A 26044-nucleotide genomic window follows, 5' to 3' on the forward strand; every position below is an offset into this window, starting at 1 on the left:
GTGTGCTGTTACTATTTTCTCTCAAAACATACCTCTGCAAGAATGACTTAGAATGAGAAAAGAAATTGTGAAACTGCCATTACAAAGAAGCATTTAAAATGCAGATCAAAGTGCTGCCTTAGAAGCTGTATTCCTTGCCAAATCATCAAAGCTCTCTTTACTCTCTGTAGCTCCCCAAAATCCTCTGATTTGGATGATAAACTCCTGCAGCTGAAATCTATCTGCTTAAAAAAAAGAAAAAAAAAAAGGTAAAAGATCCCAAAGCTCACAACTCCTTCCTCTGGTTACCAACTACTCCATCAACCAGTTAATTTCGAACTACTTTCTTGTATTACTAACCCCATCAATGTCCACAGTGTGTATGTGCCTGCATGCACACCCAGCCAGCACCCCGACGCTTTGAGGGTGCCCAGGCGTGTGTCCCCATCCCGCCAGCGCCGCGGCAGCTCGGGCGGCTCACCCCTGCACCGCTCCATCGCACCCTGCGCTCGCGTGGGAGCTCCCGGACCCCTCACGGCGAGGAAGCAGCAACGCAGCCGCTCGCGCCATCAGCTCCGGAGGACGGAGGCGATGGGTCAGACCTGCTCCCGCGGGGTCTCGTGCTGAAAATCCTCCCTCTTGCTCTCCGTGGCCACGCTACTCGCAGCCAGAGCAGGTCTCTGATGTGTTTTCTCACCGAGTGACCTACCGAAAATAATTATAAAATAATCACCCAGCAATTTAGCCACACAGACAGGAAAAGTGCTGCACAAAACATCCCCGCCGACATTAATGATTCCTTTGCTTTATGGACATCTGGGAGTGTGCTCATGGTGTGAACCAAGTTTCCACTTAATTGCAGTAAAGTGGCCCTTGTACCTCCCTCCTCACAACTTTCCAGCCAGGTTTTGTGACTGCAATGGAACACGCCAACAACAGCCACACCGTGTATGGGAGAACTTGAGGGATGTGATAAGACAAACCGCACATCACGCATGGGATCTCCTTGCAGGAAGGAAGCTAGCAGTCTTCACATGCAACACCACTGCAAACAAATGACCATTTTCAGCTAATTAGGGTTACCAAATTCTGACAGTTGCTATTACCCAAAAGAGGACCAATAGAAATGACTGTACAATGAGTTACTCAGGAAAGGAGTTGGATTGTAATTACTGTCTATTAGTGACACCATGTATTTTGGTACTTCCCTTGAAAGGCTTCCTCATGTCTATCCATTTATAATGTAGGTTTACAAATTCATTCTAAAACCGGATTTAACTAGCCACCAGCTTTCAGCCTGAGAAATCTAAAATCCTTAGTATATTTGGTGAACAACAGTGAATGAAAATAAGTGAGAATATACATTTGTAGGTACTCTTTATCTGCAAAGCAAGCAGCAGCAGTTCAGCTGATTCAGTATCCTGAAAATGCAGAGGTGATCCCAGATCCTGCCTTGGGAATTCCCAGCTTTAAGGAAAGTCCTCTCACAACCAGGATCTGAAAACATACTACTAAATAAAACGAAGGCATCCAAAGGCTTGTTCAGAGGGTAGGGATGGCACGAGGCCACAGGACTTAATGTGTCACACGTCCTGCTCTGAATACACCCTGATTGAAAAGTAAGAATTAGCCACGCGAAGTCTTCACTCTGCATTACATGGGATCACCTCCAATTACACGGGATGACTTCTGGTGCCGTGTGTCCCACTGTGCAGCACAACGCAGTCCAGGTGCTCAGCCAGAGGAAAAAAGAGCTTGGCTATTTTCCTCCTCTGCGTCTTTTCATTCTCCCATTCAACACCGATTATAAAATACTAAGATTAAAAATCACTGCCTGAGGGCAGAAAATAAGCGGTAATTTTAAGACCACTGTGCTCTCCAGGCTCAGGGAATTAGGACTTTCCCTGCTGCCCTTGGTACGAGAGGTGAGACCCGCAGAGCTGGGACCGCATCCATGAGCATCCCTGGGGATGGCCAAGGGCACCCACACACAGTCCTTGCGCCACTGTAAGCAAAAGCCATCCACGCTCCACTCCTCCTGGGTCATACCTTGGGACGCCGATCTTGGCAAAAAGCCGCGCTTGTCACGGAGACACGGGCACAGCCAGACACGGTGACCTATTCAGCTTGGCTAAAGTCAAACTGAGGTGCCACAAACTGAGCACATTCTGTGCAAACTCTCTAGCTTGTTACAACACTGGTAGCAGCTCTGGCGTCCCTCTGCGTCCCTGTCTCCTGGAGGAAAATTTGGAGGGGGAATAAAGAAGTACATGGTTATTATTGTCTTTGCCCTGGAAGAAGCCATAACTGCTGTTGACACAGTGTCAGGAAAGAAACGTACTTGCCAAAAGAGCAGTCTGAACCGATCCCTGGTTGAGCCATCTGCATTTGGTTTGCTATTAAACCAAAGAATGTGAAAACCTAGAAGTCCTCGCTTGGACAGAAACCCGCTCTCACGGTTCGCTCACCCCAGCCGGGCACGCAGTCTGAAACCAGCAACCGAGCGCTGCTGCCAGCCAAGAACGGCCCAGTCTCCTCAGTGAGAAGCAACGACACCCCTTAAACTGCCCAACACTTCACCTAAGGTCACCGCACCAGCAAAGCCTCTGCCGACAGCCGCCCAGCCCAGCGAGACACCTGCCCTCATACCCCACGGCTGAAGTCATCCTCTCACAGGGATGCCCGCGGAGGCAAGATCCCGATCCCTGGCACCCAAACCCTTTGGGAGAAGCCTCCGTGGGGTGCGACCCAGCCCTGGTGCAGGCGTCAGACCCCCCTATTGCGGGGCCACGGCGCGGGCAGGAATGGGCAGGAGTTGGCCAGAGCGGGCGGTTGGCGCTGGCCCAGCCGGCGGTGGGAGCCGAGCTGCCCCGGGCGAGCAAGCAGGGAGGCAGGCACACCACCCCGCTCCGCTCCCTGAGCCAAATAATTAGTTATTTACAGACTCTTCCGCCACGACAACCACCCCTGACCTCTTTCACCCAGCCGAAGCGATTAGAGAGCGCTGCCACAGACGTCTGGCTGCTTAACGCCGCCCGGCACGCTGGCACTGCGGCCCCGGCGGCGGGCGAGACTCCGCGCCCCCGCCCCCAAAAAGCCCTTTTCTAATCCTAATCTGGGAGCGCCACACACAGAAACCAGCTGCTTCCTCCACCGCAGCGCCGCAGCCTGCCATAAGGAATAAAGCCTGCAAAGAAATATTTTTGGGGATCGGTTGTACAGTTAACCTAATTAGAGGGTGAAATTAAAAGAGTTTACAGCTATGCCACTTTCCCAAAGCATTCCTGCGTGGTAACTTTTGGCTAGAAAATTAAATAGCATCTGGTGGTAGCTGCTCTGAGGTTCCCTCAAAGTCGTATTAGAAAGATAAATGAAATCAAGTGATTGGAGAGAGGAAAAAGCTGTATAATGAATTTATCTCGAGAAGGCTCAACTCTGTCCTTTCCACCGAACCCAGGTGGAGGAAACGATCAGGTAACAACCCTGCAGTGCAACCAAAGCCCTCCCATAGCACAGAGGTGAGCCAACGCCGCCGGCATCGCCAGGAAATAAATAAATAACATTAGCAATAAAGAAACCTATCTGAAAATGAAATGAGGAAGGGCAGCATTAAGAGAACTCGATCCAAGGCTCCCAGGAGCTAATGGGAACGGAGTTCCTGAGTGTCAGGACCCCAGGGCTGAGCAGCTGACACAGAGCCAAGGGCAGGGGACACGCTGGGGAAGGTCCCCAGGAGCCGTGTGGCATCAGGCACGGGGCTCCCACAACACCCGGCTGGATTCGGGCAAGGTGTCCTCCGTGTACTTCACCAGCCCCAGCCTCCCACCCTCCCCCTTCCATAACTGGCACCTGCCTCCTACCAAGCCATTCACACCCTGAAAAAATGGGGAAAAAAATATAAAATATGCTATTTCTAAGAAGTCAAGGAATTAAACTAAATGCCTGAGTTGCTCCAACAAAACCTCGTGCCAAGAGTTACACTGGAAGCTTTTTCTTCAAAAGACATTACACATTTTAATTCACAACTTTTATCATAACCATGAGCCTTGATCAGACACAAAGTAAAGTCTCTCATCGTTGTAATTCTGTGGGACTCAGTTTATGTTCGCTAACAGGCTGGCACAAAAAAGAACTGTATCTTCATTATTTATACACTGCTATTGGTATGCACATCTAGCCCGGCCTGTTAAAGTCAGGAAAGAATAATGGTCTATTCAGTACCGGTAGTGTTAATAAAATCAGGCAAATCCAGCTTAGTTTTGTCTGAACACGAATGAGATTAAATCAAGATTAAATGTTCATGCAGTACAAAGGGTATGGTTTATGGCAAAATTCAGAATGAACACATTTTAGTACCCAGTATACAAATGCCTACAGACCTTCTCCAGGACTCAGACACCTGAATTAAACAACGATGAAACTGGAGAAGGCAAAGGCAGATGACACTGGACAAAAGCCATTCAAAATACCAAGGGACAGATGATGCTGGCTCTAAAATACTGCTCTGCAACCCCGCTGGAGGTAACGGGGCAAACCCTGTGCCAGCAGAAACAGGCACAGCGCTGCTGACTTTCCCCCACACGCACGGAGCGCGAGCCTGCCCCATCGCAGTGCCAGGAATATATGCAAAATTAAGACTCTTTCCCAAGTTTTCCTTCTGAGCCATTTTGCATTACTTTGTGTAGGTTTCGATTTCACAGCACAGAACAAGGTGTCAAGCAGGATGCAATCCTGACAAGCTGCCCAGCCTGGGATGCCTTGAAAAGCCTTCACAGGAAAGACCATTCGCTTTAAATTGCCAGAGAAAACAACTCATTTTTCTTTCCTCAGCAAAAATATCCTTTCTCTCTCACCTCCATGCACTTCATTTCCAAGACAGACAGAGAAAACAGAAAAGTAGTGGATATTTAGGTCAGGCACTGTACTCACTGCTACTCTGCAAGAGTTGAAAAATATTAATTAAAAAAAAAGGCAAATAGCCCTTCACGACAAAAATCCCCCAGGGGCTGGAGGCAGGGGAACAGGTTCCCAAATATAAGCCCTATTCGGCTCTCCGAACCGCAGTGTTCCCGCCACCCCCAGTACCGAGAGGAAGGTGATTTACACCGGGGTTGGTGAAAACCCCCGGGCGGAGGCTCAAGGGCCGGGGCCCCCCAGCATCAGGGGAGGGAAACGCGTGGGGCAGACACTGGACCAGCCGGAGCATCGGCGGGGGAAGAGGCGAGCTGCGGGAAGGGATGGAGCCGAGGCGGGGAAGAGCCGGGATTTCCCACCCCGATGCTGGGAGGGCGAGCGGGGTGAGGAGAGCGCGGGAGACGCCGCGCTCCGCGGGCAGCCCCGGGGAGGCTGCGCCCGGGCCGCCCCGCCAGCCCGTCCCGCCGGGACCCGCCCGCCCCCGGTGCCGCTCACTGTCACGCCGTGTCACACTCGCCCCGGACACCTCAACAGCAACAGATGAGAGATCAGAGAGCACACGGAGGGGCAAAACAAACAAAATAAATAGAACCAGTGAGAAAGCGCAGCGCAGGGTCCCGGAGATGCCGGGAGCCCCCGCGGAAACTTCCCTGCCCGCGGCGGAGGTGCCGGAGCCGCCGCGCACACCCGCACCCTCGCACCCACCCGCACTCACAGCCGGGGAAGCCCGGGCCGCCCCCCCGGCAGCAGTAGGACAAGTACTTACTGATCTCCATGCTCTGGAACAAAGACCTTTTGCAGTTGCATGTGCAGGACACATTGGGCTGAAGAGCTACGGCCGTGCTGTTCAGACCCATGAAGTTATACATTTAAAAAAAAAAAAAAAAAGAAAAGAAAAAAAAAGAAATCGACGGCGACACAAAGAACTTCACGGCCGCCGAGCGCTCTCCGGGCAGCACCACATAAAGCCGGGGCTCCTCCTCGGCGCGGGGGGGGAGGCAGGGGGAGGGAAATGCAGCTGCGATCAAAAATTGGAAATAAAAAACCCAGCCCGGCGCAGCGCCCCCCGCAGCGGCTCCGCTCGGCGGCTGCTCCGCGCCCCCTCCGGCCCGGGGGAAGCGGCTGTGCTGGGCCCGGCCGCGGCAGCCCCGCACTTTTGTGGGGCGCGGCGGAGCGCGGTGCGGTGCGATGGGAGCGCGGCGCGGTGGGAGCGCGGCGCGGTGGGAGCGCGGTGCGGTGCGGTGGGAGCGCGGCCCGCCCGCTCCCGCTCCGCTCCCGCCCCCCGCGCTCATTCACGGCCACGGGGACGCGGCCGCGCGCCGCCGCCAGCCGCGGGCGGGCCCGTGACGTCAGCGCCAGACGGGGACTGCCCTTTCCTCGCGCCGCCGCCGCCGCCGCGGGGCGGGGGGGCTGGAGGGGGCTCGGCGGGCGCGCGCCCCGGGCCGGTGTCCCCGGGGGGTGTCGGGACGATCGCGGCCCCTTTGTCCGGGGCGGGGGGGGGAGCGGAGCCGGCGCTCAGCGGGTCCCGGTCACCCCGGCGGCAGCTCCCCGGGAAGCGCGGGGGGGTCTCGCCCGCCCCAGTCGCGCTCACGTTGAGTTTTCATTGACGGTTGTGCTGCGGCGTGCGTGGGCTCGCAGTGCCCGCCGCCCCGTCCTGCTGGGACCTCCCGGTCGTTCTGCAAATCGGCCCCAAAAGCGCCTGGATTTGGCCATTCCCCCCCAAAAAAAACACATGCAGGCCGAGGTCAGGCCCACGCCGCCCACCCAAGCGCAGCCCTGAGACCCCCTTTGGTCCCAATCACAGCCCAGCCCCAGGTACCACAGCACAGGAGCCACAAAGCCTTTGGCTTTCTTTGCGGAGAGTTCCCAAATGCAGCATTTCAAAACAAAAATGGGGAAGATCGGAAGAGAAATGTGGGGAAAAACCTGTAAGATATTTGTCCACGGCTGACCTCTGCAAATTCTGTTTGCTCCAGTTCTACTGCAAACAACGATGCTGCTTCTGCAAAGCTGAAAAATTATTTCAGACGAATTCCCATCTTTGTTTCAAACCGCCCACTTTGAAATGGAGCGACCTCATTCACTTTTTAGACAGGTAAAAGAAAAAAACATCATCCCTGAGTGCTCAGTGTGCCAGGTTTGGCAGATTTTTCTCCTTTTTTTTTTTTCCTGGGAAATCAACCCGTGAAAACAGAGGTTTTATAATGAAAATGCTGAAACAAGCTTAACTATAGTGGTGCGAAGCAGCTGTTATAATACTTGGTGAATCCTGTTACTGGGAGATAAAGACAGCTTCAGTTATCGTATAAGAAACCGTATTTTCTCATAATAGCTCGGATCTAGGATTCGGAAGTATCTGAAGAGTCCCCAGCTGGGCCTGTGCTGCCTGGAAGGTGGCACCGAGAAGGGGACAGGGACAAATGCCACATGAGACCCCAGATCTTACACAAAGCTGTAGAAATGGCACCAGACAGATGGTGTCGAGGGTTGGGTTGAGCATGGTGGCACTCACTGGCAAGGTTTAGCCTTTACGCCCCCCCAAAAAAAAGAATTTCTACATGATTATTTACAAACTAACATTATATATGTGCCTGTGCTTTACTCCTGCGGCCCCCATCCAGTCCTGTGAAAATACCCGAAGAGAAGGAATAAAGAATTGCCAGGTTGTTTAATCTTTTACTCTTTGCCACTCAACAGATGGTAACTCCCAACAATTACTAATCCAAAGGAAACACGGAAGAGGATCTTGCGGCTCGGACAGAAATGAGCTTGGAGAAGTTTGTGCTCCCCAGCGCTGAGCAGATATGAATTATCATACCAGTGCTGTTCCCCCAACACACACCAGAGATGTGGGTTAGCGTGCAGGGCTGGGAGAGGAGGGACAATCACCTGAAGACAAGTTCTGCCAGAACTGGAAATAAAGCATTTCCAACCCTGTTTTTATGGTTTGTTCCCACTCTTGGTTTCCTCATTGGTAACACGGGGTAATTCTTACCTGCCTGTCGGTTGAATCCTTCAGGTTGGTCCTGGAGTTTCAGTTTCCTTTGTGCCAGGCAAGTTTCTAGAACTGAAGTCAGAAGCATTCATAAAAATGTGAAGCAACATCACCCCTGTGATGGGAACGTGGGCCTTGAGCTTTCAAGCCCCAGAAAGGCCAGAAAGTTAAAGCAAGGCACACGCATGGTCAAAAATGACCACAAATGCCAGTTCAGATAGCTTTAGCAATCAACCCACTTTCATTATTTAGCTAGAAATATATATATATATTTATTTTAAAACATTTGGCAGCTGAATATTAGAGACCCTTTTCTAATGGGCCTCACTTCACTGGGTAGAAAAGGTGCCTGTAAGCTAAGCTCAGCCCACAAGCTTCCAACTAACAGTTCTTTGCACTTAAAATACATCGCAGCTCCATAAATCAGTCATGGTGAACACTGCACACGTCCGCGTATTGCAGGGGATACCTACCAGCACCAGCCCTCCCAGTTCATCAGCTGTGGGGATGCAGCAATAGTTCATGTTTTATTCAGAAGTCTTGTATTTTAAGACACAGACATGCTACATCCTTCTTAAGCAACTAAATGCAGCTTGAAGTAATATATTATTCTTCTGTGGCAGGTCAGTTCCTTCACTGGTGGGTTCCAGAGTCCTTCTCTGCTGCAACAAGCAGAGACGTGCTGGGGCTGGGGGCTATGGCAGAAGGAGCCTTGCTGGAGGTATCTCATGTACCCTGACCAGAATGGTCCATGTGCTGGTGGCGGAGCAACCACCAGCTGCAAGGACCCGGTGCCCAAGTTGCAACGGAGCTGTGGAAGAGCCAGCTCTGCTGGGGGGGATCAGCCAGCTTGTTCTAGGGGCTTGTTCTAGGGGCAGTTCTTGCAAGTTTGCAAAGCTTTGGTGGATAAAGGCTCCAGTTTCAGATGCAGGCTGCTGCAAGTTCACACCTCTTCCTAACCATCCTTAAAAGAAAAAAGTAACTGTTTGCAAGTCGATGCTGGTTTAAAAACGCACTGTTTACCGCCATCTCGATTTCATCTGAACAACTCATGTGGCTTTAAGAACAATCAGCATTTTTCCACCATGATTTAAGAACAATTAAAGTCATCCCAGATGGGCTTGTAAAAATTAGAAGTACATCAGCTAACCTTAAATGCTTCACCCTGTTCTTCGTAGTAACACTATCCACCCTCCAGCCCGCTGCCGTTTGTCAGCGCTGCTTCTGTCGGCTGGTGGGACACTTTCAGAATACACTTGGGTTGGTTTTGGCTTCTGTATTCTGTCGCTGATCAGCTTTTTTCATTTTATGTGTGTGTTTTGCCTGGAGACCCCTCTGACGGCTCCAGGAGGAGTCTGGCACTCTCTCTGTTTCCTGGTTTTGCCCCAAAACTTCAGGGTGAGCTGGGGCTGCTCACTGGGCCTCAGGCTCTTCATCCATGGAAAAGGACACACACGAGCTTTGACAATATCTGAGGTGCCTGGATAAACTGAACTACATGAACCATCAGTCTGGTTTTGGACTATAACATAACTTCACTCACAGCCAGACCAGAAGTCAGGCAATTGCCCATGCGGTCATGTTTAAACCTTTTCTTTTATTCCTCACTGCATTAGTTAAAGCATTAGTTAAAGATTTGAGTGACTCCACGTAATCAGTATCATGCAACACTAAGGGTAAATTCATAAAATGTAATTGGAAAGAGAGGTCCGTGTGAGAAATAAGTAACGCTAAGAGTCAAATGATTTTCTTCCAAAAGCAGTTGAGGCTACCTAAGGAAGAACAAAACAAAAAACTCCACAACTCCCTAAAGGTTTGTTAACTAAACAGTTGTCCATTAAAGAGACCAAATATTTCACAGCATTAGTCTTTGGATTAATGTTAAATCGATATGCACTAACGCAATAGGGAAATAGTTACCATGGTGAATAATTCTATATTTATTTTCAAGCAAGCCTTATTTCTAACAATTCCAGACATGGTTTCCACTTTCTGGTGACTAACCTCTTAGGGTTGGGGTTTTTTTTAACTGCTTGGTACCAGAAACTCAAGTTTTCTCCCTGACCATTTGAACAAGGTCTCTGCCACGACCGAGGAGAACGTTGCCAGCAGGGATGCAGATGTTCTCCGTTTGCCTTTGAAAGTTAGTACAGCTCCCTCTCAGGTATGATTTAAATTCTATGAGATGCTGTGAATTAAGTTTTCCATAGACAACCTCCAATCCTCATTTAGAACTGCAGAAGCACTTTCCTTCTGAGATTTCATCCCCTTTGCCAAGTGTTAATAATAACCTACCCCTCAAACAATATTAACCTAAAAGGCTCTGAAATCCCCTCCTCAGCCCCCCCGCTCCCTGGGGACCAGGACCTGGGGCAGGAGCTGCTGCCTCCCAAGTGGTTTTATTTCCATCTCTGCACAGCGCTGGGTTGGGTCCCATTTAGGAGGTTTTGTTCCCAACCAGGAAGGCTAAAAAGTCAGTGAGTATTTGTTTGTAATGAAATTTTTTACTGAAGCCACCAGAATGTTATTCCAACCCATTCTGCCTCTTTTGGGGCCTGATATAACTGCAGCTGACATCACTGCAATGACTCCACCCTACCTTTACATTTTATGGGAGGCACTGGTAGGAAATATATCACTTCACTAACAAAAAAGTAATCACCCTCTGAATTCACAGGTCCCCAGCTGAAAACATTTTCTTGTGCTAGGAAACCCAGGATGGCAAATGTAAAATAAAGCAGTGCTAAGGGAAGAGATTTAAACGCATAAACATAACAATCCCTGACTTTTTTTGATTGAACAAGAGACATTTTGGAGAGAGGAATGGGGCTTTGGAAAGCAAACAAAGGTGGCCCTGAACTCCTGAGCAGAGAGCTGACATACTGAAGACTTCGAGCCCATCCAAGGAAGACGAGTGACTTGGACACCAGCTCTGAGCCCCTCACAACACCCGTGGTGCCAGGATCCTTCTGTAGGGCCGTTTGGATGTGGAGCAGCTGCAAACAGGTCATAGATTGACTTCTCCCAGTATGATGCCCATATAGACCCACGTATGTGGTTAGATACAAACATACACATGAATTTACTCGTATTTGTCAAAACAATTGCCCTACGTTCAGTCGCTTTTGGTTCTTGCATAAAAGGTGTGATTAGAGAGGGCTCTGGTTTGCATTTTTCTGCTTTGACACAGGCGAATGGAGCTCTGGGGAGGCCGGGCAGCCCTGCCCTGCGGGGGACACGGGGACGGCTCCGATCAGACCCAACTGCTGCAATTGCTCTGCAGTCACTGCAGCCCCGCACCCCAGGATCGCCCCGCAGAGCCCCCCGTGCCCGTGGGGGATCTTGAGATGGAGGCTCCCCCCGAAAACCCGCGGAATGGAGCGACCTAGAACACGCCCCTGGCAGCCCACTCCCGCAGAACCGAAACCACCCCCCACAGGAGCCCCACGCTATGCGGGGCTCTGGCTCTTTAAATCCCCCCAGACGTCGCGGGGGCGGCTCCAGACGGCACCCGGTGTCACGGACGGGCGTTTCCCCGCCCACCGCATGTAAATGACGCGCGAGGTCAGCCAATCAGAAGTGGAGGACCCGGCCGCCGGGGGCGAGGCAGCCAATCAGCGGAGGGAGGCGGGGCGCGCCCGGCCATGTGGGCTCCAACTCCACGTGGGGCGGGGCCGTGACCGCGCGGTGACCCGGTGCCATGACAAAGGCGCAGCTCGCGCCTTCCCGCGGCGCCGCCTTAAAGGGCCAGTGCGGGTGGTGGCGCGCCCCGCACCCACAGACAGAACCCGGGGCGCTCGGGTCCGCGGGGTGACGGGGCTGTCACGGTCGCCAGGAGCTGCAGAGCTGGGGTGTTTGTCGCACCCGCACTGGGGGCAAGGCGAACGTTGTGTGTGCAGGGGGATGTCACTGCACCCCCCTGCACAGGGTGATAAATCCAGCTCGCAGGTCCATAGCGCACAGTGGGCACCGGCATCTCCCTGGGACTCTGGAGCTGTGACTGTGCCGAGCAGCAGGCAGGACAGCCGGGGTTCTGCTTGCACCCACTTTGGCCATGAACTCACACATTCCCTTTTCAGGGGATTCTGTCGGGGCCCTCTCTGCGCGCAGCCATCAGCTACCATACCCTTAAACTCTTTTCCTTCAGGCTTTAGCTATTTTACACCCTCAAAGCATCTCTCTGTGACACCCCGGACAACACCGATGAGGAACGTCACCTGGGACGGACAGTGACATCGGTGCTGCGGGTGTGAACCTCCCCGAGGCAGAAAACAAAAAGTCGGCGAGATTCGTGTGTGTGGTGCAGGCTGAGCTTGTGCTGGAGCGGTCACGGCTTTGGGTGGCGTTGAGCCAAGCGCAGCTGAGCGGCCCCGCTGCCGCAGAGAGGCCCATTGTTCCTGGCCGGGCGGTTGAACTTGCACTCCATTTGCTCAGCCCGCGGCTGCGGCGCAGTCAGTCCAGGGGCCATGCGGATTGCCTGAGCTGCACATTTGACATCCATTGCTACCTAATAAACCTGTTAACTGAGAAGCTTCAACACCAAAGAGACAGAAAAACAAACAGGAGGACTAGGAAAGAGGGAGGATCCTGGAATACAAATGCTCCCATAAATGCCTTTTCCATAAGTCTATTTACTCAGCTGCTGAAATGATTTCAACTGAGTGATTAGTCTTACATGCTAAAACCAAGCCATCCATTCTTTTCTCTGATAGTCCAAAATCCTACATCTGGTACTTTATCTGCAGTCTTTTTTTCCTCCCTTTTGTTTGAAAGAGAGAGTTTCTGCAGTATTTGATCCCCAGATGCACGATATCATCATCACAGTTTGGGCTCAGAGGTGAATCACAGATATAAAAATCAGTTGTTTCAATCCCACTCAACTGCAGAGAGTTGAATCCTCCCTCACAAGGCTTTATTTTCTAACACGAAAGAGACAAAATTGACAATTTGAGAGCCCAATTTTCAAAGAGAAGGAAAAGAAAATGCTTTAACTTCAGATGAGAACAACCTTAAAATGTACGTTTGACCTCCTGTGGCGCCTTGGGGTGCTGTGGCCCCAAACCCGGTGTGCTGTCTCTGGGGTCAAGGCTCTTCGGGGATGCCCTGTTTCCAAAGACACACGCCAGGAAAAACAGAGGCGGCGTTGACTTTGTGTGAGGCCAGATCATGAGCAGCAGCTACAGCAACTCTCTGAACTTGAAGCTGGCTAGAGAGCGTAGTACATTGTATATCCAGGTATCAGAGTCACGTACAACGAAATAGCTGAACATGGGATGTGTATACAACATCGGCTACTACTCCATTACCAATAATCTCTAGTTTTATTGGAACATTTTGAAAGCCAAATTTTTATACTTCTTTCTCAAATCACATGAAGTCTCGCCTGAGCTTGGTACCCCTTGGCACAAGGAGAATTTACAGGCACATCTAATTAAATAGTATGAATTACGGCTATCGAATTGTTGAAGGTTTTTTTTGGTTGTTGTTATTGCAGTTGTAGATTCTTAATGACTCTGATAATGTGTGAAATTATTAATTCTAAGGCTAAAGAGAAAACACAAAAATGACACCTTTTTGGGACTCCAGGGGCCATGGGTGAATCTGATTTTCCTAATATCAGTATAATATCAGTTAAAACCTAAAGGCTTCACTTTCACAAATCTTTTATGCTAGATTTTATACAGCTAATACATCACCAATGTTTCCAAGGAAACCAATATGCCCTGTTCTTACCGAACCAAATCTCACTGTTAAAACAATTAAAAACTTAATCTGGGTTCCCTTCCTTCCTCCCTTTCTCTCCTTTTGGTATTATCATATGCATTTTAATTAAAAACACGATTGTGATAATTTTTTTACACATATGTAGTCTTCACTGTAAATTGCCTAAAGGAAGCTCACTCCAGAGCATAATAACTGGGAATCACATATATTGCAAAATTGAGCAAAAACAAATTAACAGGAGTCTTGATGAATCAATTATAGCCACTGCTCATCTCTGAAGGCTCCTGGCCGTAGCTGATGGAGAGGAGTTTAAAACCCCATCGGGCTGTGAAAAATGCAGGTTTAGGACGAGATGTCGTTCAGACAGATTCCTGAAGGCCAGCAGGCAGAGCACGGTGAGACGGTCCCGGCTGGCGGCAGATCCCGCCGGCCCAAGAGGGAAAGCCCGCTCTGCAGAGCACCGGCACTCGGCTGTTCGGAAGGAATTCGCCTCATTTTTTCCGCTGGGTGACCGAGTGCCGGGTTTTAAGGTCACGGTGGCTACCGAAGGCATCCGCCTCACCACCCCGCTTCCGCAAAGCCGTCACACAGCGTGCGCAGCCCTACGGTACAAACGCTTAACCGAGCCTGCCCCAAGGTCGGATGCCGTGGGATTGAGTTGCCTGAAAGCTGAACGCAGGCTCAGAGGGGTCTCCTGCCTCGGGCTCCCTTTCTCGGTGCCTTTTTAAATGTCTCGGGAACCTCTTGCTCATATGTCTGCACCCAAAGGCCCAACTATAGAAATTAATCAAATAAGAGGTCCCAACACCACCACCTCCACCCACACACTCTGCAACACGACAGTGCCTGGAGAAAGGGGGGGCTTGAAAATCCATCGCTACGAGTGGGTTTTGAAAATCTGATGGGGTTTTACAGCAGCTGTCAAAATGCCTCCCTCCAAAGCTGGGTGTCTCGCTGGCACAAACAAGGCAAGCAATGCCATTTTTCTGAGGCAGCTCCTTGTTCTGCCAGGTCTGTGTGTGTGATATCTCGGGGGTGCCGGCCTGAGCCAACAGCGAGATCGGCACCGGAGGCACCTTCGCGGGCCGGAGCCGGCAGCACTTGGGAAGCTCTGCCATGCTGCTCCAAGCCTCTCTTGGTTTGTTTGCATTGTTCTCAGGAATCAGAAAACAAATAGGAACCCCGGATGCTAGCGCCAAGGAGCTTAAAGCCTGGATGCAAACACACAGTTCAGGCTCTGTATCCAAAGTGTTTACTGGTTTGATCTGAAGAGGCACAAGAATCCAGCTATGGGCTTTGGGGTCTGTCTGCTGAGGAGAGGGATCTGCAGGTCAAGAGGCTCATGAAAAGAGGAAAGCGGCTCCAAGCACGAGAAGCAAATGCCACCAGGAAGGCAGTAAATACAGCCGCGCTCTTTGTTTCACCCACATTGTGTTCCCAGCTCTGCCTGCCGCATATTGACTCTGCTTTTCTGTTCCCCTTGTGTGCGTGTGTGCGCGACTTCCACTCCCGTGACAAGAGGCTGAGCACGAAGGAAGGGAGCAGTCGGCACAGAGACCTTTCATGTGGATCCAAGAACTAAATCTGGCCCTGGCTTGTGCACTCCCCCGATCCCCCAGGGAGCAGGAGAGAAACGCAGCCAGAGCCGCTTCCTCCGCCATTGTGTGAGCACTGGGACATCCTCTGCCCGCGCTGCTGCAGGGAATGGGGCGGCCCAGGAGCTTCCAGTTTGCCTGGTGCTTCTGCAGGGCTGGACAGAGGAACCAGAGTGTGGCCCAGGCTCTGTGCCCCCTCCCTGGGGCTCCCTGAGGCACTGTCGTGCCCAGAAGACTTAGAGAAATGAATCTTGCTCACTCCTTCACACACATCTTCCAGGGAACTGCATGTTGCCGTGTGTTCTTTGCAAATGCCGTTTCCTGTGAAAAAATCCCAGCCTCGCGAACATCCCCCATGTAACGTGATACATTCCCATTCATACATACTTCCCACCACCCTGACACACCGCACTGTACAACCAGAGAGACAGAAAGCGTACAGCACGTCTGCACTCACAAATACCGAATTCTTCTGATGCGCAGGGGTGACTTGGGGTTATTTGGGTGGTTTCTTCCCCCCTTTTTCAGAAGAGTTTGGAAAATTACTTTCCACCATCTGCCCTGCCAGAGCTAGGAAATATTTGGAATACATTCCATTCTCCTAATGAACACGCAGCAGCAGGGGTGCCGCAAATAAGAGAGAGAAAATATTTCTAATGAACAACAAATGAACTAGAAATCACATCTACATCGCTTCAGCTTTTGTTGCCTATAGCTTTAGGGTGATTCATGGAGACAATAATCAATGAATGTGCTGTAGACTCAGGTCTAGCACGACATGCAGAAGTCTTGCTGTGACCCAAGCCATATTTGCTTTGGACACAAATACAGGCTCTTGCTAGCTTCCTTTTCTTTTAATTGAAAAAACGTAGGGGAATAATTTAGGTATGGTTCCTACAACTCTTGTTAATGATCTTCAAAACATGTTGAATTTATAGGATACCGTCAAACCCATATTAGTATTCATGACACAAATCGCATTGCTCCCAACTGGTATATAGAGCTGTATCATGCTCTTTTGTTAAAAAAAATAATGTGCTCAAACTGAAGAAGTTAGTGGTTCTTTCTCAGAGGAAAAAGGGCCAAAAAGCTCCTCTTGATCCACCCTGTTCAGAGACTGGGGATAGATGTTGCTGAGCGTGGCCAGAGGTGAATTTCAAGATCCACCACAGCAGAAATTAATGGCTTCTTTCAAGTACTGTATATGCCATTATGAATATGCAATTAGCTGTTCTTCTTTTAAGAGCTTTGCCTGCTGCAAACCATCCAGACATAAAAAAAGTTTCCACCCAAGTCTCTTGGTGTCAGAATCTTGGACACACCACGTGGAAACCTCCATTCAAGGCTCAGATGCTGCGTGAAGCCCGGTGTGACCCATCACTTACTGACTGATTCATTTTCTCGCACCAGCCCACAGGCTCTACCCCAAAGCGGTCAAGGACTGATGGGTGCTCAGTCATCAAATCATCAGCTCACAGGAAAAGCCACAGGAGCACAGGACAAGTTTCCAGCCCGCACTGGGTGTCACAAGCAGCATTGCCAAGCCTGGCAGATGGAGGTACTAGAACAGGCAAGGTCTTAGTCCTACAAACGTCACCTCAGAAGATACTACTGACACTTTCTATGCTACATCCTAGATTGATGCCACGCGTTTTCTAGTCCCCCAAAGCACTGAGTTCCTCATAGGAAAAAGTCACCAACAGGTGGGGTGAAAAACTATACAGCAAGAAATCAATCTCATTGAGCCCTCATGGGAGGTTTCTGGAAGTCTGGAGGCCTAGAGACATGCAATACCTAGGGAAAGAGAGGGACGGGCAGGTAGGTGTTGCTCTTTAGGTACAGCAATAGCTGCTCTTCTCTCTGCATCCTTCATTGGGTGCAGGAAGGTTGGGACAGAAGCACCTCAGCACTGCCTTTCCTCTCTGCACCTGGTATTTTCACCTGTTTGTGCTCCAAGGTGCTGATTTTTTGGTGCATGCCCTCGTTTTCTTAGAGCCTGACTCTGCAATTCCTTCAAGCATTTAACCTGCAAGAAAGTCAGCAGTTTCCCCAACAAGACCTTACATGACCAGGCCTCCTTATTTCACACCCTCTTCTGCACACACATTCACCTGCCTTGTCTTCCGCTCCTTGCAGTTCCTGAAAGAGCAGCTGCACTCTGCATCCCAGACTCATTAAATAGCCACTTGGTTCCCCCTTGTTCTTGGTCTCTCACACTGAAGCACACATTAAAAAGAGAAAAGAAAGAAAAAAAAGATAGAGAAACAGAACGTTCCTACAAAAAAGCAATTTCTTGGCTGGCTATTTTTTAACTCCCCTCAATATGGCAGGAGATATTTATGTCTGAACAAATCCTTCTCCCTCCCAGTCACTCCAGCTTCCCTTGCTCCTGCAGTGCAGTCACACTGTTTATATCAATCTGTTGCCGGGAAAATTAATGTGACAACACAAAACGCAACATAATGACTAAAGGTGTGTGAAACAGTCCTGGAGAAATGCGAAGTGACTTCAAATGCAAGGTATTTCCTCCTTCCTCCTTCTCCCATCCTACAAGCTGCTGCAGTTCTGAAAATGGGACAGTTTTCAAATAGGCTATATTTGTCGAGCAAAGACGGATGCTATTTTTATTGCAAATTAGCAGATTTTTTAACAGATCCAACCTCATTTGCAAGTGAAAGTGACTCTACTTACCATGCAGATATAGGTCTTATGTTGGAAACTCATGGAAATTCATGTTTTGAACATACTTACAGAAGAAAAAAATAGAGCCTGCCTTTATTTCTGGCTGAGGCTAGCTCCACTGAAGGAACACCAACGGGGCAGCACGTATTTCCTAAACTACTACATTATGTGAGCAAGGGGGAGCAAACCTGAAGTGATTTTCAGCTGTGCTCTGAACTCCTGGGGGCCTGGAGACCTCAGGGAGTCCACAGAGATACGAGAAAAGGTTTCAGCCCTTAGCAGCCTGAAATTGGATACCCATGGATCCACGTTTTCTCTCTAAAGTTTCGAATGGCCTGCATATTGATGAAAAATCACTTCCCTAATATATAGGGGTAGCTGTGGTTGTTCGTGGTCTGCACTGATGTGAAAAATTCAATGTAGTAAACAGTACCGGGGAAAAAAATCAGTTAACAGTCCTGCAAAAGATGCCATTTCGGAATGCCAAAACTTTTCATTAAATTGGAAAAAAATCTGGAGAGTGGTTTAAGCCAGGAAAAACAGCTGAAACATAAACCAGGGAAATAAAGCACTGCATTTCAGTGCTACTGAATCAAAAGGTTTTCAGGTTTTGTTTTGTTTCAAAATGAGATTTTTCAGTTAAAAGTCAGCCTACAACGTGAGAAAGGTGAGCAAATGGTTAAACAGCTCCCAAATAAACCAGAAGAACAAGTCATTACATCCCAAACTGTGCCAGTTGTGTCAAGCCCAAACCCACTTCATAAAAATTACTGAGAAAGTAAAATTCAGGGGAGAGAAAAAAAACTGCACACCTTTAAAGCCTTCATACAACATTGGTGCTGGATTCCCAGAAGTGTGAGGTTTGGATTTGGTTACAGCTCCACCATGAAAGTGAATTTAAATTAAAAAATCCTCATTTTAATACGGGCAATTGCAAGAAGAAAGTGAAAAATAGAACAGCAGGCAGGGAAAGCAGAGAGCTCCGATTTCAAGAAGTGGAGTCTAATTTAGCGAGCGCGATTCCTACCTGCCAAATGTTCACATGCACATCCCTTCCACCCGGAGCTCCACAGCAGGCGTGAACCTGTTTGTACCTCTCCTGACAGGAGCACAACGGGGAAACCAGCGGTGCAAGTATTTGGCTATGCTAACAAATTCCTTTGGCAGATACCAGTTTTGCACTGATCTGCTACCCATGAGGAAGCAGAAGGTGAGCGTCAGCCCGGCTGTTCTGCCGCAGCGCGATGGGCTCGGCTCCTCTTTCTCCCCATGCCAGCCCTGTGGGTTTGGGGGTATACAGTTCCCAGTTCAAAAACGTCCATTAAAACACAGAGATCACGTTCCTGAACACTGTTACCATGGTGTTTAATGAGACTAATTTCACCACAAGTGAGTTCAAACCCAGAGGTAACATTTTAAAAACACCTAAATTAATCTTACCAAAAAAACCCAGCAAATATTCAAAGCTAAAGTTGTAAAAAAAAAAGTCTCAGACATAACACCCCAAATCTCCACTGTTCCGCAAGCGCAGGCCCTCTGTTCGTACCCACTCAGCAGAGGTGTTTATCTCTCCATTTACCTGTCCCAGACACCCGTTCACTCCCCGGTGAGTGCTGACACCCCTGGGTTGGTGTCCTGGCAGTGGCACTTTTACCCACACAGGCTGAGTTGCTACAACAGAAGTTACAGACTGGAACCAGAAAAAAACCCACAATGCGCTTCAGGGTTTTTACAGGCCTTATTTTCCTTAATATAGGTACAGAGAATATATTTTCTTAATATTGACAAAAAGATCTTTTGTGAGCACGAGGCATCCTGTCATTTGTAGCAGGCATGAATTATTGCAGTGTCTCCATCCAAACAAGTGAACATCTGTATCCCATTTTCACTGGCACCATGAGATACCTGGCCCAGCCCCAAAAGGGAATGTTTAGCTACAAGGGTTTAAAATATGCAGTAATTTGCTGTTGTGTTATCTTTTGGTATTCTCTGCTTTGGGGAAAAACAACAACAACAAAAAAAACCCCATACCACCAAAAAACTGTATCAGTGAAGTCCTCCCACTGTGCATTTGCCTTGCTCTAGCCCAGAATGAAATGAATCAACTAAAACACTTTTGAAAGCCTCATTTATTTTCCCTCCTGAAGAGCAAAGCTTATGGAAGGCAGTTGAAGCAGAACTCCGTGGAGGATGAGACATTTTATGTCCCTCCTTCCACTTCTCCTGGGGAGGATGTTTAACACGGGCACAGGGTTTCTCTAAGTTTATTCAGCCCTCCCAAGGACAATACTACAAAGAGGTGACGTTCAGCAATCCAAGAATGGGAAGCTCACTGACCGAAAGTCTGGGAGCTCTTAGCCCAGTACTGGGTCCTTGACTTTTGAAAATGTCTAAGACCATGTCTTTGTTCAAAGGAACGTGTATTTTTACAGCACATTGCTATCTACAGCAATCAGTCACCTTGCATAAAACTCCAGGGCAGAAAAGCTCAGTTTCTAGGGCCTTCATCTCAGCTGCGTCCTTATATCGAGAGCATTTCAGAGTCATCCTTCATAGCATGCAAGATATGGCCTTCCCTGTCTGTTCATGCAGTTCAGTTTCTCATTTTTCTGAATACTGAGACATCTTTAGCCCCTCCTTTGAGAAATATCCCTTTGCTCTCTCACGGCCAAGCAGACACCTACTGGAAGGTTCTGGTTACTTATGTGCTTACGTTTAGCTGGTCACCCTTCTCCGCAACGCCAGATGAGTGCCCTCCACCTCACACGGGAGCACCTTTGGGTGATCCCCGTTTCACTCAAACAGCTCATCAGAGCTCACAATTAACACACCATTGGCAAGAGGTGACAGTGACTTAAATTACATTAATTCAATATTTCGCTACGGTTTCAATAACACCTTCTTGTATGTGAGTGCAGCTCCAGTTTAACTCCTCAGGAGAGGTGAATTAGGCAGATGGAGACATTCTCCCCCACTGGATTAAAAATGTTCTAGGTCACTTTCCTAACGTGTGGCTACAAATAAAAGTCTTAGTCCTTCAGCTACACTGACGTGCTCGCTGCGCAGGACAAGCCTGGAGCAAACACCTCCAAATGGGAACTGGGAAGAGTCATTTATTAGCAACTTGGCCTTTCTCCATAGCTGGGAAACTGAGGCACCCAAGGGTTTCAGGCAGAGCTGGGTACTGAGTTTGGATCCAAGCTATTTAGACCATACATCATGTCTGATGACTAAAATGATGGTGTTAATACTGTTTCAAACTCTGCTTGGCTCTGGAATAAGAGACAATTAAAATGGTAGGAAAATTCCTGTTATTAAATGCCCACGGGGAAGCTGAACTGACAAATACGAAACAAATTCACAAATATCAGCAAACAGTATGTTGAGCTATAGAAATAAAAATGAAAGAAGTAAATAAGGCCATTTCTCCGCAGAGAAATACACTGTTGTACCAGTATAGCTGTCACTGCCCTCTCAGCAAGGAGGGCTTTGGGACCACAGCTCCAAAAAAGTGACATTAGCTAATCTGCAAATAGTCTTGCTTTCAAGTGCCTTCACTAAGGATGATATAAAAATACCTGTACCAATTGCAATTCACTCCTCACATAATACTGAGTATTTTCATAGAGTTGAAGTCCCACCGCAGCCCCTGTGCATGTAAACCCTCACCAGCTTCGGAGGATTCTCCCTGCACGTGAGTGCAGGATCCGTCCCTAATGCCGCTCGCCCAAGTGTCTTCTGGTTTTTAACGGTGCTCCCTCCGTCTCCTATCCAGAGAGCATCAAAGGGGAAGGAATGCCACTTGCCTAAATGTGATAGACTGTTGCTGCGGGCAGGAGTAACTTGTGCTGTCAGTGTTCAATTAGCACCAAGTTAAACTAAATGTCTTGTGAATATTTCATAACGATCTGCCAGCATCATATCTGAACTCTCTGGCTTTTACCAAGCCATTTCCCTTCCAAAGTGGCATGATGTGGAAATAAAGAGGAATGACGTGCCAATCTTGCTTGTTTATCTGCTCAGGAATCATGCCGTATAACAAAAAAAGTAGTAATAATTTAAAAAAACGGCAGAAAATACCCCAGCAACAACTGTCACCTAAAATTATCCTGTGCTAATAAGCTGCCTTTGAATAAAGTGAGACGTTATGTAAAGCACAGCTCTTCTTTTTCTGATTGTAAATTATTGTAGCTTTGCCATTTACTTTGTGAGTTACAGGAGCTGACATAAGCTTTTATATTTCCCATCTTTTCACAAAAAAAATGGGTTGGAATAGACCTTAAAACCCAGGGCTAACTTTACCGTGAAATACCAGACCTGTGGCAAGCATCAGGTGAGGAAAAAAAAGACACATTCACAATTATGAATACCACAGTATTGCAAACCAGCCACTGAACAGACGTGCAAATCTCAGACTGGAAAGCAGCTGTGGGTTCTGCATCACCTGCCTGGGGGTCCTGGGCAATAAGTCACTGGGGAGCAGTCTTCGGGCTTCGCTGCAGCTCTGGAGTGTCCGCCGAGCCCCGGCGGAGCAGGGAAGAGCTCCAGAAAGCAGCAAAATCCCAAGGGTCTCTGTGCTGGTTGCTCAGTCCCTGCAGAAGGACAGCGGCTTCTTCCAAGGAGGAAAAGGTGCCGCAGGGCACGAGGAGTCTTTCCCAGACTTTCTGCTGAGGCTGCCAGTAAGGAGATCAGTTGGTTCCAACACTAATGGACCAAAGCCACCAGTTTATATCACCTCATCCATCATAAACCCAGATGATAAATGATCCTGGGTTTGCACCAGCCTGGGCTGATACTCTGCAAAACACAGCCAAATTGCCTAGCTGCGCTTGCTGAGGGGACGGTCCCTTCAACCGATGAAGGACGGGCTCAACTAGAAAATTCCGCTGGCTTGGCTGCACGGGCTGGGATGAATGTGCCAGGGAAGTGCATTTGCACAAGCAGAACAAGTGCTGAGACAGGTTCAAAAGTTAACTCAGCAGGTAAAAAGCAACAGCAAGTCTGAAGTAACCACAAGGACTAAACCATTTCACTTGTGCAACATTACGTGGCCCACGGCTGGCCTCACCTAGCAACACTAGCTCTTGAGTCTCATCACCACTAGATTTTACTGCAAAATAGTTATATACATTAGCTATCTGCCCATAAAGTAAAAATCACACCTGTTTTGGCAATGAAGACTGAGTAGGAAGAGCCACATGAGAGCTATTAATATTCTACAGCGTTGAATACAGTTACATGCTGCTGCAACTGTATTAATGTAACAGATGAAACTTGCTCACTTAGGCAGGATCCGGGCTTTGCGATTTTAAGAACAGTATTATATAGCATAATATATGTAAATATATAGCCCTCACCCACTGCAATCGCAGAACAGGCAGAGGGGAGAAGGTTACGGCAAAGCCAGCACGGTGGAAGGCTCGATAAACCCCTTGGCTGTGCAAAGAGCAGCACGAGGACATTTCTCAGAAGAGCCAAATTAATAAAGAGCTCATATCTCAGTCAATTTGTGCTCACTTCCAAGCTGTTTTGAAAATTAAAGCACCTTACACCCCTCTTTTGCTTCAGTCCATTTGTTATCAGGAGTTGTAGTGAAGAACACTACAACCACCAAAAAAAAGGCCTTAGAAAAGGTGTGGGGGCTGCAGGAAGGAGGGGCAGGAACTCCAGAGAGATTGGAGGCACTTGGGGAGAGAGGAACTAGACCTGGAGGAGAAACCAAGACACAGCTCGGTCCTCAGGGCCGGGCACTGCTTTCAGCCCTACGCTAATACATCCCTATGCTAATACATGCTAATTAACCCCCTGCCTCTCCAGATAACGAGGGAGTTGGTTCTGCTGGAGAGGGGGATTGGCACAAAACCTTATACACTTCTCTCTGCTCGCACCTGAGCGATCTGTGTGCTGGCTGTGGGGAATAATGCCCAGCACACGAGGTTTAAAGGCTCCCATAATTTGTTTAACAGACCTGAAGACCTACCAGCATTTAACTGCTGCAGAGGTAGATGTGATACAAACAGCAAAACAACCCCATGCATGGCTGGGCTGGAATATTAATCCATCCCTCCCAGGGCAATGGGAGTAGGGAAGCGCCCGCTGATCACGTACACAGGGGGGATTTGGCTGTGGACAGGCAGCTTTGTTAAAAGCAAACGCAGTGACCCTTCTGCATTACAAATACCGACATCTACTCTCCCCAAATGGCTCAGCTAATACACTGACAGTGGTGATGGCATCCTTCCAGCAGATGGGACTGATATGTTTTGTACGTAGACCTGTTGGGGCTTTTGACATAGTCACTTGTCTGAGTGCCAGCATCTGAAAAATAACTCAGGAGGCCTTTTATGGCTCCAAACTTGAGGCATTTGGGATCTTTTTTTCTTTTTTTCTTTTCCTGTTAGTCACAAAGAAAGGGAATGCTGTCAAAGTCTGGGCAGGTAAGTCATGGAATAGACTCCCCTGATTCTGTGTTCAGCTGTATAGCAGTTGCCAGAGTAAATTCAATGATGTGCTTTAAATTGCAAAAATACATTAGTAGTGATCATCTATGAAAATGATTATGGGAAAGGGGTTTGTTTGTAAGCCTTAAAGAGAAAACACAATTCAACCCAAATTTCACTGGAAAAAAAGTCCCGTATGAAGTGATGTTGCCCCTGGAGCTGCAGCTCGCTCCCAAAGAGCAGGGGCTGGAATGCTCCCAGTGTCGCCAGAGCTGTTCTGACCCACCCAGTCCCACTGGCTTTTAGCAGGTTGCTAGAAATAACCAGGAGGCTGTAAAAATAATATTTCTGACTTGATTAACTTGATGTTCCACTTAGCCACTCCGCGGCTGTTGTTTTCTTGTCCTCGATAATCAACGGGTAGAGGCTGATACGAGTGTGTAATTGCAAACCACCGGGTTGTACGTCAGGCTCAGCAGCGAAGGGGGGAAAACAGAAAGGGACCCAAGAGTAGGGTCATGGGATAAATAATTTTACAGTTTTACAAGAGGAAGTAGCACATGTGTAACTGCTCCTATAAACACAGGGACCTGGCAGGACAGGGAATGAAGGGCTTCTCTACTATTCCCTTGCTTATCCTTCAGAGTTACTCATCCATCATCAGGTACACGGGAATAAAAGGGTTCCAATGGCTCTCAGTGCACTGGCCAGACCTGTGCCCTGTGTTTGGACACCAGAGAGGATGGAATTCGGATTAGCTCCTGCTTCTCTGCTCATGGAGAGCCCATGTTACAAACCTCATGCTCCTCACCAAACGCCGCTTTCCTGCCAAACCCACCGCTCCGGCTCCATCCCAGCGCTGGTGCCTGCGGGGTGAGACGGGGACCCCCGGGCACCCCCTGCAGCTCTCCATGGTTGCAGGGCACAAAAAAGCCCAGCTTTTGTGAAATGTTGCGGTTCACCTGGTGCCTCCAGGTTTCTGCGAGATGTTTTATTGCATTAGTGTTGTCAAATGGTGACATTTCTGTGTATAAGTCATAGGGTTGTTGTTAATGCCAATTTAATGGTGCTAAAATGATTAAATATGGCAGGCTTTTAAATAACGAGGTACATAAAAGGTGTTAATAACCTCTTAAGTGCTTTAATAATATTCTGTGCTATCATAAAATGTTAGTAATTGGACCTCTTAACTTTCATCTGCCATAAAGTAATGAAAGAAAAAATCTCAACAGAGGCACTGAATGGCTGAAAATTTTGCTTAAATATAAGAAAAAAATTAACAATAGTAAAACTGAGTCCTATTTCTTAAAAAAAAAAAAGGGGGGGGGGGAAGCCCAACGGAACATGGATTTTATTATGCAAATTCTTAGCATTTCCAAAAAAACTGTCTTTGGTATAAGGTACTGCCAGAACAAAGGATCCCAATAAAGGCTACTGCCTTACGTGCTTTGCCTTTCTGTATCACCTGTTAACAGGTGCACCTAGTTCATTTTAAGAACAGGTGCTCTGAAATGACTCTACAAAAGAATCCCTGAATTTTGGGGTTAACCATGTAAAAGGTAGTGTAACAGAGCCCTTCTGAGCCGCGCCAGCCCGCGTGTCTCTGTGAGACACCGACAGTGGTGATTTTACCAGCCCTGCATTTCTAACATTGCATCACGCAGGCAGGGAGCAAGAGCCGATCCATGTGAGAGAAGCAACCAATTGCTCAGCAG

At 48.6% G+C, this 26044-nt stretch overlaps 1 protein-coding gene across 5 annotated transcripts in view; it reads right to left on the reverse strand.

Moving 5' to 3' along the window:
• The window catches only part of PMEPA1 (prostate transmembrane protein, androgen induced 1), a 46205-nt gene extending 40231 nt beyond the window's left edge, over nucleotides 1–5974 (reverse strand). For 3 of the 5 annotated variants that reach the window (XM_071815436.1, XM_065849601.2, XM_065849600.2), the window contains exon 1: nucleotides 5660–5974. In XM_071815436.1, coding sequence (XP_071671537.1) covers nucleotides 5660–5762 — 103 coding nt within the window. In that variant the 5' untranslated portion in view covers nucleotides 5763–5974. Of the gene's footprint in view, nucleotides 1–2028; nucleotides 2212–5659 lie in introns of those variants that run through there. The other 2 variants (XM_071815435.1, XM_071815437.1) reach the window with 2 other exon arrangements.
• Between the last annotated feature and the right edge of the window lie 20070 nt (nucleotides 5975–26044).

This window comes from Patagioenas fasciata, chromosome 16 (assembly GCF_037038585.1).
Source record: "Patagioenas fasciata isolate bPatFas1 chromosome 16, bPatFas1.hap1, whole genome shotgun sequence".
NCBI classification, from domain to species: domain Eukaryota; kingdom Metazoa; phylum Chordata; class Aves; order Columbiformes; family Columbidae; genus Patagioenas; species Patagioenas fasciata.